General features: G+C 42.9%; 1 protein-coding gene across 1 annotated transcript in view; it reads left to right on the top strand.

Annotated features, from left to right (window-relative positions):
• The first annotated feature begins 11,962 nt into the window (after window positions 1-11,962).
• Window positions 11,963-16,976, top strand: part of DCTN2 (dynactin subunit 2) — a 79,584-nt gene continuing 74,570 nt past the window's right edge. The window contains exon 1 of the mRNA XM_082246118.1: window positions 11,963-12,201. Coding sequence (XP_082102244.1) covers window positions 12,166-12,201 — 36 coding nt within the window. The 5' untranslated portion in view covers window positions 11,963-12,165. The remainder of the gene's footprint in view (window positions 12,202-16,976) is intronic.

The following is a 16,976-nucleotide window of genomic DNA, read 5'->3' as shown; positions in this document are numbered from 1 at the left end:
CGGCGGCCCGGATCCTTACAACCACTTTGCCGACGTCATATTACATGACTCGGTATGGAAGTGGTTAAAGAGCGATACTGTATTTTATAAATCTCTGAACATACTGTACCTGTATGTAATGACACAGATGTTTAATTTTCCTAATTGTATTGCTAATCTTGTGGAAGTTCCGATTCTTCAGGTAAAAGTCGGTGGTGGCAGTTAAAGGGAATTGCTTAATTAACCACTTCGTATCTGGGCCAATTCTGACACTTTGTTCCTACATGTAATAATCTACTTTTTTTGGTAGAAAATTACTTAGAAACCCCAAACATTATATATATATATATATATTTTTAGCAGAGGCCCTATAGAAAAAAATTATAGGTGTTGCAATTTTTTATGTCACATGGTATTTTTCAAACGCAATTTTTTTTAACTACTTGCCACCAAATCATGTACCTGTACGTCATTTGTCTTCAAGTGGTTGTACCAGAGTGATGCCTACAGCTGCAGCTGCAGGCATCACCCCGGTACCTTTTTCTAGAGCTGACGGTCGGCTCTCTTGTGATCACAATGGCATAGCAGCCACTGCGCAAATACAGTGTGGCATAAAATATTAAATAAAATATTGCAACGACCGCCATTTTGTTCTAAGTAATTTTCTAGCAAAAAATACTGATTTTTAACTGGTAAGCAACAAATTTCAGAAAAAGGCCTGGTCTTCAAGTGGTTAACCACTATGTGTCTGGGCCAATTCTTACACTTTGCTCCTACATGTAAAAACCTACTTGTTTTGCTAGAAAATTACTTAGAACTCTCAAACGTATATATATTTTTGAGCAGAGGCCCTATATAATAAAATTACGGGTGTTGCAGTTTTTTGTCACACAGTTTTTTATATATTTTTTTTAGCAAAGGCTCTGGAGAATAAAATGACAGTCATTGCAATATTTTTTGTCATGCGGTATTTGCGCAGCGGTCTTTCAAATGCCATTTATTTGGAAAAATTACGAAAAAATTTAATTTCACTGCATTTAAAAAAACTAAACAGTAAAGTTAGCCCATTTTTTTTGCATATTGTGAAAAATGATGTCACACCGAGTATATAGATACCCAATATGTTATGGTTTAAAATTGCGCACACCCGCGGAATGGCGACAAACTACGGTCGATAAAAATCTCCATAGGCGACCCTTTAAAAATTTTTAACGGTTACCAGTCCTGAAGCTTAAAAGAGTGTAGCTCTTTTTATTAAATTATTGCTCTCGCTCTGGCGATCGCGGCGATACCTCACATGTGTGGATTGAACAACGATTTCATTTGCGGCTCGACTTCCGTATACGTTTTCTTTTGTGCGCGAGCTCACGCAATGGGGGCGGCTTCATTTTTTTTTTCCTATATAGTTTATTTATTTTTTAAATATTAGCACAGGTTTTTAAAAAAAAAAATCTATATTAGGTGCGATAAAAAAATGTTTTTTTTTTTTTCACTTTTATTGCAATGTAAACATCCCTTGTGACAGCAATAGGCAGTGACAGGTACTCTTTATGGAGGGATCGGGGTCTAAAAGACCCTAGACCCCCTCCACTACACTTCCATGTATTCAAAACGCTGAAAACAGCATTTTTGAATACATTCACTTTTTAAATCCGGTGCCTTTAGCAGCCAAGTAACCCGGATGTGACGTCATGGACGCCGCCTTTGGGTTACGTCATCGGAGACCCGATCGAAGCCGCATCCAGCTTTGATCGGGACTCCATCCAGCCGGCGCATCCGGTGGGATGGGAGATCTGGGCAGAGCCACGGAAGGCGGCAGGAGGGGTCCCCTCCCGCTCGCTGGGGTAACGATCGAGCGGCTCCGAGCCACATCGGACATTACCGCCGGAAAGCCAACCGCCTAGCTAGAGGCATCACCCCCGTACAACCACTTAAAGTCAGCCGATGTAGGTCTACGTGGCTGGTCGTTAAGTGGTTAAGTACTGTATGCCTTTAATTGACAGAACTAAGAGTTCAATTACATATCAGAATGACATAATCCTGCAGACTATATACCGCTATAGGATTTTGTATTTTGAAAATGACTCACAGAGATGAGCTATCACAGATTTCCATGAATTGAGCTAGTAGCAGTAATCATCATCATAAATAAAGTGTTACTAAACCCAGGACCCTGCATTAACTATATCTGGTCTCCCACAGTACACAGAACATGGAAATGCAATTATTTAACCATTTCTGGACCGAGCATATTTCTGACACATGTTGTTTACAAGTTAAAATCAGTATTTTTAGCTAGAAAATTACTTAGAACCCCCAAACATTATTTATATTTTTTTTAGCAAAGACTCTGGAAAATAAAATGGTGGTTGTTGCAATATTTTGCAGTATTTGCGCAGCAAACTTTCAAATGCCATTTTTTTGGAAAAAATAAATTTTACTGCAATTTAAAAAAACAATCAATAAAGTTAGCCCATTTGTTTGTATATTGTGAAAGAAGATGTCACACCGAGTAATTAGATACCTAACATGTTACGGTTTAAAATTGCGCACATCCGCGGAATGGCGAAAAACTACGGTACATAAAAATCTCGTAGGCGAAGTTTTAACATTTTTTAACGGTTATTAGTTTAGAGTTACAGAGTAGCTCTTTTTTTTAGAATTATTGCTCTCGTACTGGGGATCGCGGTGATTCCTCACATGTGTGGTTTGAACAGCGCTTTCATTTGCGGGCATAACTTACGTATGCGTTTTCTTTCGAGCGAGAGCTCACGGCGATGGGGGCACTTTAACATTTTTATTTATTTTTTCCTATTTATTTTATTTAATTTTTTCATTTTAGCACAGTTTAAAAAAAAAATAAGAAAATCTGATCCCCTTTATTGCTGACACAAGCAATGTAAACATCCCTTGTGACAGTAATAGGCGGTGACAGGTACTCTTTATGGAGGGATCGGGGGTCTAAAAGACCCCAAACCCCTCCACTGCACTTCAATGTATTAAAAATGGGGGAATTGGCAATTTTGAATACTTACAGTTTTTTAAATTCAGCGCATTTAGCCGCCGAGTACCTCGGCCGTGAGGTCATCACGCTGCAGAATATGGCTTTGATTGGGACTCCAACCAGCCGGCGGTCGTGCCAGCAGAGTCGCGGAAGGCGGGGGGAGGGGGGGTGTTCCCTCCTGCTTGCTGGGATAATGGCCGAGCGTCTTCCGAGCCATATTGGCTGTTATCACCTGGAAGCAGACCGCCGGCTCTAAAAAATGGTACCATGATGATGCCTCTAGCTGCAGGCATCACCCCAGTACAACCACTTCTCTGAGTAGGGCTACGTCGATTCGCAGGAAGTGGTTAAGTAAATATAAACTGCAAAATACCTTTTCTCATCTGCATTATATAGCAGTCTTGCGACTTCTATCAGTAACTGGTTAAAGCTTTAAGGAGGAGTTTTTATTCTCCTCTGACTGTCCTATAACACTGCAGGACCCCTGACCCTCTGTCTGGACAGTGCTGATTGGCCCTGTGCTAATTACATGCACTCTCCCAGGAAAAATAATAATATCCAGAGATAAGTTGGAGACACTGGAAGAAGGGGAGGATCAGAGAAGACAGGATCAAACAGCCTTTCTACACAATGCAGAGGATTAACCCCTTAAGTTCCACAGTGAGAATAACAAGCATGTTTTACTGCATATACAGACTGATTTTACTGTTGTGGGTTTAGTAACACTTTAATCATCACTTTATGTTGAAATTAGAAGGTAATCTACAAGGAAGTATAAAAATACCAAAATACTGCTTTTTTAAACTAAATGGCTTCCAGGTGTATCAAACAAAAAACATGCAAAGACTCACGGTTTGCTTTCTGTGGAAGGCAGCCACAGCTTGAGTAGTAAAGCGTGTTCCTTGCCAACATGTTGCAGAGTGGGATCCTTGCTTTCTGTGTGGAACATAGGTGTGTGAAGGGGGTGTGCCAGGTGTGCTTGGGCACACTCTAATCACTATGTACAGTGCCGATTCCCCCCTCTGCCTGGGTCCCCCCTCCTGTTGTTGGCTGTTGCCCCCTTGTTGGCCGCAGTGCTGCTGGCTTCCCTTCTCCTTCCCTGGCTGCGGGGAAACAGTAAACACACTCACTCACTGTGTCCATTCATGACTGAAGCATAGTAAATTGTGCTTACAATGCTTCAGTTTGTGAATAAACAGGTATACAGGTAGCCACTCAGCAATTCATTCACTGCCCCGTGCAGCTGAGGCTGCAGAAAAGTGTGTTTGAGCTTTAGGGAGCACACCCTAATGCAATAGGCTGCACACACCTATGGTGTGGAAGCAGTGGTTTCTCTGCACAGGCTTGCAAAACCCCTGTTGAATCAGACCTATAGCTCTCTGTGATGGTACTCACCATCACTGGGAGTGAAAGACAGGTACTTAATGGACACTGAGAATATGGTTTGGATTGCTTCAAATGGGTTCTGTGTTTACACTTATGATAATGTGTATTGCACTTCAATGTCAGAGACAGACAATCTGTCACTGGTGGTCCCTTCCTATTGTCTGTGTATTGAGGTGTGATGTGTATTCTGTTAAGCCTGTCTGTCCCATTGTTAACTGCTAATGAACTCACATATTGTTTCTGTCCAGATGGCTAGATAATTAGTTCAGGTTAAATATATTTCTGTATACAATTTCATCTGCATATGATAATATAATCAGGCAACCCCTGACCTGTGTGCGTTGTTCAATACAGAGAAGCTCTGGCTCTGAATTAAAGAGAAGTATGTAAGTTGTGGATGTAGGTTGGGATTAGCAACATAGTGTTAATTTCTTTTAATCATTTTGTATTAATTTTTTTACATGAACCTTTAGGTTTTATTACTGTTTGTCTCTAGCCTGCATGCCTCCCTTCAATGTGAGGCTTGCATTGTAGTTTCCTGTATGTGGACCAGACAGGTCACATTTTCCCTTAACTAATTTGAGTGGAGTATCTCCTCCTCTTCCTGCCAGTGAGACGCAATTAATGTTATAGCCACTGTCCCAGGTAGCTCTATATATATTGTCGATGTTGTGCACTAACCACACCAACGACGAAGTCATTGATGACGAAAACGCGTAGGGAGGAAATGTGACGTGGGACGTCATCGCATACCAGGACGTGGTGGCCATGTTTTTGGTTGGAAACAATCTGTTTCCATGTTTGATGTCTGATTAACTTTGTTACCAAGTGAGTGTTACATTTTAATCTAAATAAAAGATCTATTGGGACATGCTACACTATGATATGCCCCTATGTCCCTTTACATCTGATGAGTTTGGCAAACACACTGAGGGCAGCCAATCAATATTCTATTAAGGAGAAGTTGGAAACATAATCCAGTGAAACCATCCCAGGATTTCTCTGATTGTGCTTGATTGACCTTGGTGGGGGTCCACAATGAGGGGTAAGAGGCAATGTGAACAGATGTTGGTGACGGCTCTTTTTTGGATAGACCTTTCTTCTTTTATTTCATCAAGCACCACTATACAGCATTCATATGTGAATAAACCCCGATACCAATTGGACTGATATATACATTTTTATATTCATTAGTGCTGCACCTTGTTAGATTTTTTTCGCTGAGCCGGGAACCTTTCGATGTCGGCAGTGTTTTTTTTTCCTAAAACAAGAGATAAAAAAAATATATTTTTTTTTTTTTTATTATTAATCTGTTGCTTTAAGGGTAGAGGAGAGATTTGGGGTCTTTTAGACCTCAGATCTCTCCATAAAGAGGACCTGTTATGCTGTATTGTTATCGTAAGGGATGTTTACTTTCCTTACGATAGCAATAGAAGTGATCCAACATTTTTTTTGAAAGGGACAGTGTAAAAATAAAAAAATAAAATAATATATTTTTTTAAGCATCCCGTCTTGAAAGCGCACCTAGCTCACGCCCACATATGTAAAAAGTGTTTGCAGCACACATGTGAGGAATTGCCATGAACATCTGAGCAACAGTTCTAGCGCTAGACCTCCTCTGTAACTCTAAACAAGTGATCTGTAGAAATTTTTAAAGCGTCGCCTATGGAGATTTTTAAGTGCTGTAGCTTGGCACCATTCTACTAGGGTGCGCAATTTAAGAGCATGACATGTTACATATCTATTTACTCCACGTGACGTCATCTTTCTTATTAAACCAAAAATTGGGGTATATATTATGTTTTTTTTTTTTTTAATTCATTTAGGTGCATTTTTTTAATTATGTTTAAAAAGCAGCTACGCAAAAACCATATGACATAAAACATTTCAACAACTGCCATTTTATTCTCTAGGGTCTCTGCTAAAAAAAAAAAAAAAAATATACATATATATATATATATATATATATATATATATATCTTTATATAATAAAAAATTAGAGTTTCTAATTCATTTTCTAGCAATAAAAAAAAAAACAGATCTTTACTTGTAATCAGCAAATGTCAGAAAAAGAGAAGCTCCCACCCCCCAACTAAAAAATGATAAGTCAGCAGCTACAAATACTGTGGCTGCTGACTTTTAATATTAGGACACTTTCCACATAGAGAGGATAAATCTCTCTAAGGCCCCTTTCACACTTGTGCGACTTGTCCTGCGACTTGGCACTGCAAAGTCGCATGAGAGGAGTTGTACCCCATGATTTCCAATTAGTACTGTTCATACCTGTGCGACTTCAAAGTAATCCCTGCATTACTTTGGTCCGACTTTGATGTGACTTTAGGTCCATAGACCTCAAGATTACACAGGCATTGCTTCAAGTCGCGTCAAAGTTGCGTCAAAGTTGCGTGACTTTCAGGTTGCCCAAGTGTGAAAGGGGCCTAAGGGGGGGCACAGATAGCTATAAAACCTCACCGGTGTTCTAATCCCAGTCCACTCTGTACAAAACGAAAAAAAAAATGTTGCCTCTAGTTACATTTAATATGGAAAGGATGGGGGGGGTTGGACCTCTATAGAGAGATGATTGCTTCCACACCTGGAGCAAGGGTCCCCTTCTGCAGCATGCTGGCAGGGAACAGACTTTTCTACAGAGGCTGTGGCTGCCTTCTAAAGAAAACACACAGTAACTGTAAGACGTTGCACACCACTTGCTTTGATGCACCTGAAATGTATTTATACGGAAACTCAATCTGGCTTTAATACATTAGAGTAGAACTATAGGCAACATTTTATTTTTCATTTTGGATAGAGCAAGTGAGGGTTATAACCCGTCAGATTTTTTTTTTCACCATCTGTGTCCCATTACCGAGATTTCCCTTCACTTCCTGTCCCATAGGCAAACAGGAAGTGAGCAGAAATCCCTGCACATTAAGGGAATGCCTTGGGGATACCCAGTTTACCAGAACTAGTGTCCCCAATGGAAGATTTTCCTTTTATTACTTTGCAAGAAATAGCCTAGTCGTTAACCACCTCAAAACCAGGCACTTTCACCCCCTTCCATCCCAGACCAATTTTCAGCTTTTAGTGCTCTCACATTTTGAATGAAAATTACTCAGTCATGCTACACTGTACCCAAGTGAAATTTGTTCACACAAATAGAGCTTTCTTTTGGTGGTATTTATTCGCCACTGGGTTTTTTTCTTTTTTTTTTTTGCGATCTAAGCAAAAAAAGAGCAAAAGTTTTGAAAAAGAACAATATTTTCTACTTTCTGCTTCAAAAGAAATCCAATAAAATCAAATTTCATAACAAATTTTTTTTTTTAACAGAAACGTTTTTATTCATTTCAAAAAACAAGGTACAAACAAAAAGACATTGCTGTGTTCACATTAGACAATATCATAGACAAGTAAAAGGGCAAGGTACAACATACTCAACAGTAACAGAAGATCTCCTGCGTAGGCAACAGAGGCACAATATAGCTGAAAGGATTCCCTCCACCCCCCCGAGCATCCACACCCCCCCCCCCCAGCCAGGGTCAGTTACCCCAGATGGGCCGGCAACCAATAGCAATGCCAGCTATAGGGACACCAAGTAAAGGATGACACCCCCAGCGAAGGGGCCATAATCCCAAGAGAGAAAGGTGGATGGGGGGGGTGGGGGAGGGGAAGAGGGAGGAAAAAAAAAGGGGGGGGAAGGGCCCCCGGGGAGGGAGCCAAGCACAGCAGAGCAGGAGAGAGGAGGCCGAAAGAGAGTGGACAGAGAAGAGAATACAAGAGAGGAAGGATCTCATCTCAGCCCTCCCCTGGCCACCCACAAACCCCACACCTTGTCAAATTTCTGAGGACAGCCCCTACTCATGTAGGTGAGTTTAAAGAGTGGTAAAACTGAGTCGACCAGGGTCCACCACCTGGACAGTAGCGGAGGGTCAGCCGATTTCCAAAGCAACAAAATCGTTTTCCGGGCATAGAACATAAGATAAAATATAAGGAGCTGCATATGCCTCCGGTGAAAGACCAAATCACAAAAACCCAGTAACGAGACTCTGGGATCAAGGACCATGCCAGTAACCCCCAACCCCTCAAGGTCACCAACCACCTCCCTCCAAAACCTCTGAGCGACAGGGCAGGACCACACCATATGGAAAAAGGTACCAGTCTGACCACAGCCCCGAGGGCATACATCCGAACTTCATAACAAATTTAGGCAAGAATGTGTTCTGCTACATGTCTTTGGTTAAAAAAAAAATCCTGATAAGTGTATAATAAGTGTATGATAATAGGTTTGTGTGAAAGTTATAGAGCCTATACAAGCTAGGCTACGTATCATTGAAAGTTGAGCAGTCCTGATGTACTAACTACCTATCTCATTTCTTGAGGCTCTAAAATGTCAGGACAGTACAAATACCCCTAAAATTACCTTTTTTGTAAAGAGAACAGTCCAAGGTATTTAGTAAGAAGCATAGTGAGTTTTTTGAGGTTGCAATTTTTTGCCCACAATAATTTGGGTAATGAAGATTTTTTTTTCTTTTTTTCACAAAATTGTGATATTAGCAAGTTATTTCTTACACATGGCATAGATAAACTTACAATTACACCCCAAAATATATTCTGCCCCTCCTCCTGAGTATGACGATACCACATGTGAGACTTTTCCACAGCCTGGCCACATATAGAGGCCTAATATCCAAGTAGCACCGTCAGGCGTTCTAAAGGCATAAATTACACATTTAATTTCCTGAGTACCTATCCCATTTTTGAAGGCCCTGGAGCACCAGGACAATGGAATTACCCACAAAATGGCATATTGAGTCTTTCAAACATGTCATTTTTTTTCCACAAGTTTTTGGAAAATGTGGAAAGAAAAGGAAAACTTATTTTTTTTTTTTTTTACACAAAGTTGTTGATTTATAAGATATTTCTAACACATAGCATGTACATAGCAAAAATTACACCCCAAAACACATTCTGCTACTCCTCTTGAGTATGGAGATATCCCATGTGTGAAACTTTTCCACAGCCTGGCCACATACAGAGGCCCAACATCCAAGTAGCACCTTCAGGCTTTCTAGTAGTATAAATGAAACATTTGATTTCCTGAGTCCCTATCACATTTTTGAAGGCCCTGTGACAGATGTGGATCATTGGGATGTGGCAGATGTTCACTGGGACAGATGTGGCAGTTTACAGACAGATGTGGCAGATTGTCATGGACAGATGCGCCAGATGATCACTGGCAGATATGGCAGATGATGTACGCCAGATTATCACGGACAGATGTGGCAGATGATGTGCGCCAGATGATCACGGACAGATGATGTGTGTCAGATGATCACGGGCAGATGTGGCAGATGATGTGCGCCAGATGATCACGGACAGATGTGGCAGGTGATGTGCGCCAGATGATCACGGACAGATGCAGCAGATGATCACGGACATATGCAGCAGATGATCACGGACATATGCAGCAGATGATCATGGACAGATGTGGCAGATGATGTGGGCCAAATGTGCGCCAGATGATCATGGACAGATGTGACAATTGATCATGGACAGATGTGGCAAATGAGCATGGACAGATGCGCCAGATGATCACTGGCAGATGTGGCAGATGATGTGCGCCAGATGATCATAGACAAATGTGGGAAATAATCATGGACAGATGTGGCAAATGATCATGGACAGATTATTGCACTGGGACAGATGTGTGACAGGTGTTTTTACTGTGTTGGGGACACTGTGTGCTGGGGACACTGTATTGGTGTGTTGGGGACACTGTGTGTGGACACTAGCAGGGTGATCAGTGAGTAAAGAGCAGTGAAACAGCTCTATGCTCACTGATCGCCGCCTGCCAGCACCGATCCGCTCTCCTTCTAAAAATTCTCCTTATATCCTAAAAGACACGATTCAGTGTTTATATACAGTGACAAGCCTGCAGGCAGAAGGTGGCAATAGCCATCTTGTTACAACCCCACATTTGCTCAGCGACACACTGATTATATAGTGAAATACACTATTTCACTCAGTCGCAGTGAAATAGTCTATTTTAGTATATAAGGTGAGTTTACTGCTAAAATAGTGTGACATTGAAGACTTGGCTGGGTGGAGGAAGATGTCTGCTGCTGCCTTCATTTTCTGGAAACCTATTGAAATGCATAGCGGCCATGTTGGAATGCATAGAGCATGTGTAGTAAGCAATTTTGTTGTATTTTCTGATGGGTAGCGTGTTCTCTCAGAATACCGCTACCTATCAGATTCTGCAACCCGAAGTGACGTTGGCATGAGAAAACTTACTGCGCATGCGCCATGCGCTCCAACATGGCCACTATGCATTCCAATAGCTTTTCTAATGTGACAGAACACGAAGCAGCAGCAGACATGTTCTTACACTCAAACAACTTGAATTTCAGATTGACTTTAGCAGTAAACTCACCATATGTACTGAAACAGACTATTTCAGCACGACGGAGTGAAATAGTCTATTTCACTATACAATCAGTTTGTCGCTGAGCAGTGCAGGGTGTAGCAAAATGGCTGTCGCTACCTTCTACCTGCATGTTTCTCGCTATATTTACTATATTACAATATTAATAGGAATGTAATACTGTTATTCAGTATATAAGGTGAGTTTATTGCTAAAATAAATGTAAAATTCAAGACTTGCGTAGGTGTAAGAAGATGTCCGCAGCTGCTTCGTGTTCTTTCACATTAGGAAACCTATTGGAACGCATATCGGCCATGTTGGAATGCACGGCGCATGCTCAGTAAGTTTTTCACGTCTGAACGTCACTTCTGGTTGCAGAATCTGATAGGTAGCGGTATTCTGATAGAACATAGCGGTATTCTGATAGAACACCGGGATCACAACTCTCCTAGAAATTGGGAAGTCTGCTCACTGTGAAGAGAACTTCACGGGTGTTCTATCAGAATACCGCTACCTATCAGATTCTGCAACCAGAAGTGACGTTCTGATGAGAACAACTTACTGCGCATGTGCCATGTGTTCCAACATGGCCGCAATGCGCTCCAATAGTTTTCCTAATGTGATAGAACACTAAGCAGTGGCGGACATCTTCTCACACCCACGCAAGTCTTGAATTTTACATTTATTTTATCAGTAAACTCACCTTATAGACTGAAATAGACTATTTCACCACGTCCGAGTGAAATAGTCTATTTTACTATATAATCAGATTGTCGCTGAGCAGTGAGGGGTGTACCAAGATGGCCGTCGCCACCTTCTACCTGCAGGTTTCTCGCTATATTTACTATATTACAAGAATAGTAGAAATTAAGTACTGTTATTCAGTCTATACGGTCAGTTTACAGCTAAAATAAATGTAAAATTCAAGACTTTTGTGGGTGTAAAAAGATGTCCACCGCTGCTTCGTGTTCTGTCACATTAGGAAACCTATTGGAACGCATAGCGACCATGTTGGAACGCACAGCGCCTGCGCAGTAAGTTGTTCTCGTCGAAATGTCACTTCCAGTTGTAGAATCTGATAGGTAGTGTTATTCTGATAGAACACCGGCGCTCGCTGATTGGCTAATCCATCCGTGACTACATTTCCCAGCAGGCAGTGCTATGTAATACTGTGGTCGGCTGTCTCGCGAGGTTTCCCCCTCGCCGGTAATTGGTCCTCGGTAACGGCCCCGCTCTCCCGGAGGCTGCATTGTTGTCGTGGCGTTCCCTTCGCTGCTGTGAGTCGGTGACTGAGGCTGTGGTGTTCGCTGTGTGTCGCCGCCCTCCTCCTCCTATTCCGCTGCAGTGAGCCGCCGCCCTCCTGTCAGCCGACACAGACATGGCCGATCCCAAATACGCCGACCTGCCCGGCATCGTGAGTAGCCAACAGAGGCTGGGGGAGGGGGGAGCTGCTCTGCACGGGACTCAGGGCAGGGCCCTTCCCACACCCAGCACTGCGCCCCCTCTGATCAGTGTGTGTGATGACAGGGGAGCCTGTAGTGTAGGTGATGAGGAGGGGCAGTGCTGGGTGTCATGGTGATGGGGCATTACTATGGATGGAGGCCTGGACCTCTGATCTCCTAATAAAATGTGGTGACACATTGGGGTGTGACCGGGGATCAGGGGACAGAGTGACGTTAAAGCTGAAATCCGCATACAAGTAAATTTTCTCTGTAAATTCTATTAAAGCGGTAATAAACCCAAAAGTCAAGAGTTGAGCGATTGGCAGCGTTTGATTGCTCAATTCTTAATCTTAGATGAGCGGGGGACAGCTGCAACTTGGATCGGTGCTGCAGCCATCTAGGTGAGTATGATTTTTTTCTATATTCCTGAACGTCTTTTAACACACATTGTGTTGGCCAGTTAATTTCTTAAAGAGGAAGTAAACCCTCCTCTGACACTTGTACCTATAGGTAAGCCTATATTAAGGCTTACCTATAGGTACTGTAAATATCTCCTAAACATGTACCGTTTAGGAGATATTTACCTTACATGCAGCCAGTGACGTCACTGGCGCATGCGCTCTGAAGGAAGGGCCGCTCGTGCCTTTCCTTCAGAGCCCTGTGCCGTTACTGTCGGCTCCTGCGTGCATGCGGGGGAGTGACGTCATCGAGGCTCCAGCCAATCAGATGGCTGGATGACGCAAACCCAGAAGAAGGGCGACAAAACATGTCGCCCATGAGACAGGTAAGCGGCGGGTGCTCGTTCTAAGGTAAGTATTTCATAATGAGCTAGTATGCGATGCATACTGGCTCATTAGGTGATTTTCTTTCAGGTGTTTGTTTTTTTAAAAAAAACGGAGGTTTACAACCTCTTTAAAACCACTTAAGCCCCGGAGGATTTGGCTGGTAAACGACCAGGGGGTATTTTGTGATTTGGCACTGTGACTTTAACGGACAATTGCGCGGTCGTGCAACGCTGTACCTAAACGAATTTGGCGTCCTTTTTTTCCCACAAACAGAGCTTTCTTTTGGTGGTATTTGATCACCTGTGCGATTTTTTGATCATGCGCTATAAACAAAAAAAGAGCGTCAATTTTGCAAAAATAACAATATTTTTCACATTTTTTATATGAAATTCCCCCCAAAAAATGTAAAAATCAAAATTTTTTAACATTTTCGGCCAATTTGTTTTATGCTACCTATGTTTGGTAAAAAATCGCAAAAAGCGTATTTTGATTGGTTTGCGCAAAAGTTATCGCGTTTACTAACAAAGGGAAAGATTTTTGTCATTTTTGTTGTTTTTTTTTAACGCGTAATGGCGGCGATCTGCGTTTTTTTTTTTTTTTTTTTGCGGTACTGCGACATTGGGGCGGACAGATCGGACCCTTGACTGACATTTTTGACACTTTTGGGGTTACCAGTGACATTTCTACAGTAATCAGTGCTATACATATGCACTGTTACTGTAAAAATACTGGTAGTGAATGGGTTAACTTTATTTGGGAGGGAGGGGCTGTGTGTGTCCCTAGGGGCGTGCTTTCTACTGTGATTGGCTGTGGCTTGAGCTGTAAGGACACTGATCAACGGATCTACATAGTAGATCCGTGTGATCAGTGTCTTTACACCGAGGAGAATGACAGGTGGCTTGTTTACACAAGCTGCCTGACTTTCTCCCTCTCCCCTGCCGATCGCAGAGTGGCCGGCGGACATCGAGTCCGCCGGTCACACGCGCGGGGGGGTCCGTGACCACGCGGGAGCGCGCCTCCGGGGGCGCGCGCTCGCTCCCTAGACCCTCACAAGCAAGCGACGTAGACCCTCACAAGCTAGTGATGTAGACCTACGTCAGTTTGCCTGTGAGGGGCTGACCGCCGACGTAGATAGTCGTGCGGCGGTCGGCAAGTGGTTAAGGGCTTGTTCCCTCCAGCCCACATGCTAAAAAGACATGATGTTTAGGGACGGAGCCTTGTGTTGTTACAATGCAAGACACTGTTTACCTTTTATTTTTCTAATGTCAAAATTACATTTCATTCATTTGTATGCACCAAAGCAGAGCAGCCATGTGATGACTGACAGCGACTTCAGATGAGCTCTGGTGCATTGTGGAAAAATGCAACATGTCTGTGTTTATACAATGCATGCATATTCACATCTATATGATGTGTTTGCGACCCATAAGAAAAGAATGACTTTTTGGAAAAAAAAAAGAAAAGAATGGGGTGTACCCTGTGCATAGTATGGATAATGGACTCGCATATGAGTCTACAGGGCTGTTATCTCACTGTGTTTTCTAGGCCTAAGCAGCCTCCCTGTCACTAGTGTCTCTGGCCAGCTTATAGTGGACCTGGACCCGAAAACGAAAGATTTGCTGTAAGGCCCCTTTCACACAGGCAGACTGTTCAGATCCTCCTGTCCGTTTTTTTAGGCGGATCTGAACGGTCCCCCCATGCATCTCTATGGGGGATCGGATGTCAGCGGAAACATGTCCGCTGACACCTGATCCATCAAATCTGGACGGATGGGATCGGATGAGAACGGACCGACGGTCCGTTCCCATCCGATTTCCCCCATAGAGATGCATGGGGAACTGACAGCTGTGTCTCCGCACACAGCGCGGAGACACAGCTGTCATCCTTCTGCTCAGCGGGGCATTGGCGGCTCGATCCCCCGCTGAGAAAAACGGCATCCGTCGGACGGACGGATAGTGTGAAAGGGGCCTTACAGGGAATATTAAGAAATGATAATTATGCCTGACCAATATTCAAACTACCATGTGTCTTAAAAGAGTTGTAAAGTCGGAAGGTTTTTTATCTTAATGCATTCTATGCACTAAGATAAAAAATACTTCTGTGTGTAGCAGCTGCCCCAGTACCCCCTAATACTTGATCTCCATCTCTGTCTAGTCATGTCCACGAGTCCCTTGGCCGTCAGGGACTCACTCTCCTGGTTGGCTGAGACACAGTTGCGGTGCCATTGGCTCCTGCAGCTTCAATCAAAGTCAGCCAATCAGGAGAGAGGGGGCAGGGTTGAAAGGCAGCTCTGTGTCTAAATAGACACAGGGAACTGCAGCTTGTCTCGGCTGCCCCCATAGCAAGCTGCTGCGGCGCCGGCACTCGACAGGAGGGAGGGGCCTGAGAAGAGGAGAATTCAGGCTACTCTGTGCGATACCGAATGCACAGAGGAGGTAGGTATCATTTTTATAATATTTGCTATTCAAAAACGAGACTTTACAATCACTTTAAGTTCCTCCTAAAAATAGCAATGCACTTCTGCTATATGTAGGTACCTAGACACTCCTGTGCCCACATAATTGTATATCTGCAGTGTGAGGTCTAAAGCACTGCTGCCTCTGACTGCTAGGCTCAGGGGATTTGGAGCAAGAGTTGATGTCACTGCTTTGATGCTCACTGTCCCCTTGCTGGAGATGCACAGTCTTGAAACAAAATCCTGCCCTCACCATGATGGATGCCCCTACACAGAGGCAGAGTAAAGGACAAAGCATTGTAAAGCTGTAATGGGAAAAGATCAGCTGTATGAAGACCACATGTAGTACTAGTGATAAGCCCTTTGTCCTATGCCTGCCTTTTTTGGGGACACAGCTTCTAAAGCTTATTTCTCTTATAGAGTCCATTCATACCAAATGCTTTGGGTAGCGTTGCCCAGTGCACATAAAACTTTTTGACTTGTGTCCTGTTGTTTCAATTCAGACCAACACATTGCGAGGGACAGGTTGCATTTTTGGGCAGTGTGTTGACATGCTACAACGCATCACAACAGAATTTATTGAAATGTAATTTTGTGACATTTTAACCACTTGACTTCGGGAAGATTTTACCCCCTTCATGGTGCACTACTTTAACTGACAATTGCGCAGTCAAGCAGCACTGTACTCCAGTGTTCCTCAGCCTTTTTCAATCAAGGCCCTCTTTAGAATTGTGCGCAATCTCTATGCACCCCATTCTAAATAATGGTAAACCAAACATAACCCAGCAACATCCACACTCGTAGGACACCCAGTGTTATATATGGGATCACAGGTCTCTATGGTCATTTCAGAAACCACGCCTCCCCACAGTTAGAATGACTCCCCTAGGCTCACATTTAACCCCTTGATCACCCACACTGTTAACCCCTTCCCTGCCAGTGTCATTATGACAGTAACAGTGCATATTTTTAGCACTGATTACTGTAGTAATGTCACTGGTCCCCCCAAAAGTGTCAAAAATGTCAGATAGGGGTCCGATCTGTCTGCCGCAATGTCGCAGTCCCGCTAGAAATCGCAGATCGCCGCCATTACTAGTAAAAAAAAAAAAACAATAAAAATGACATAAATCTTTCCCGTAGTTAGTAGACGCTATAACTTTTGCGCAAACCAATCAAAATACGCTTATTGCGATTTATTTGAGAATGTTATATAGCAGAATGTGAAAAATATTGTTTTTTTTTTTTGTTTATAGCGCAAAAAATAAAAATCGCACAGGTGATCAAATACCACCAAAAGAAAGCTCTATTTGTGGGAAAAAATGACATCAATTTTATTTAGACACAGCATCGCATGACCAGGCAATTGTCCGTTAAACTAACGCAGTGCTGAATCGCAAAATATGGCCTGGTCATTAAGGGGGAAAATCTTCCGGTCCAGAAGTGGTTAAAGTGGATGTAAACCCTCACATATACCAAGTGACGTGAACTGCCTCAGATGATGCACAGA

Source organism: Pelophylax lessonae (genome assembly GCF_965119305.1).
Source record: "Pelophylax lessonae genome assembly, chromosome: 2".
Classification (NCBI taxonomy): domain Eukaryota; kingdom Metazoa; phylum Chordata; class Amphibia; order Anura; family Ranidae; genus Pelophylax; species Pelophylax lessonae.
The sequence above is the reverse complement of the archived record's forward strand: the minus strand, read 5'-3'. Positions and strand labels throughout refer to the sequence as shown.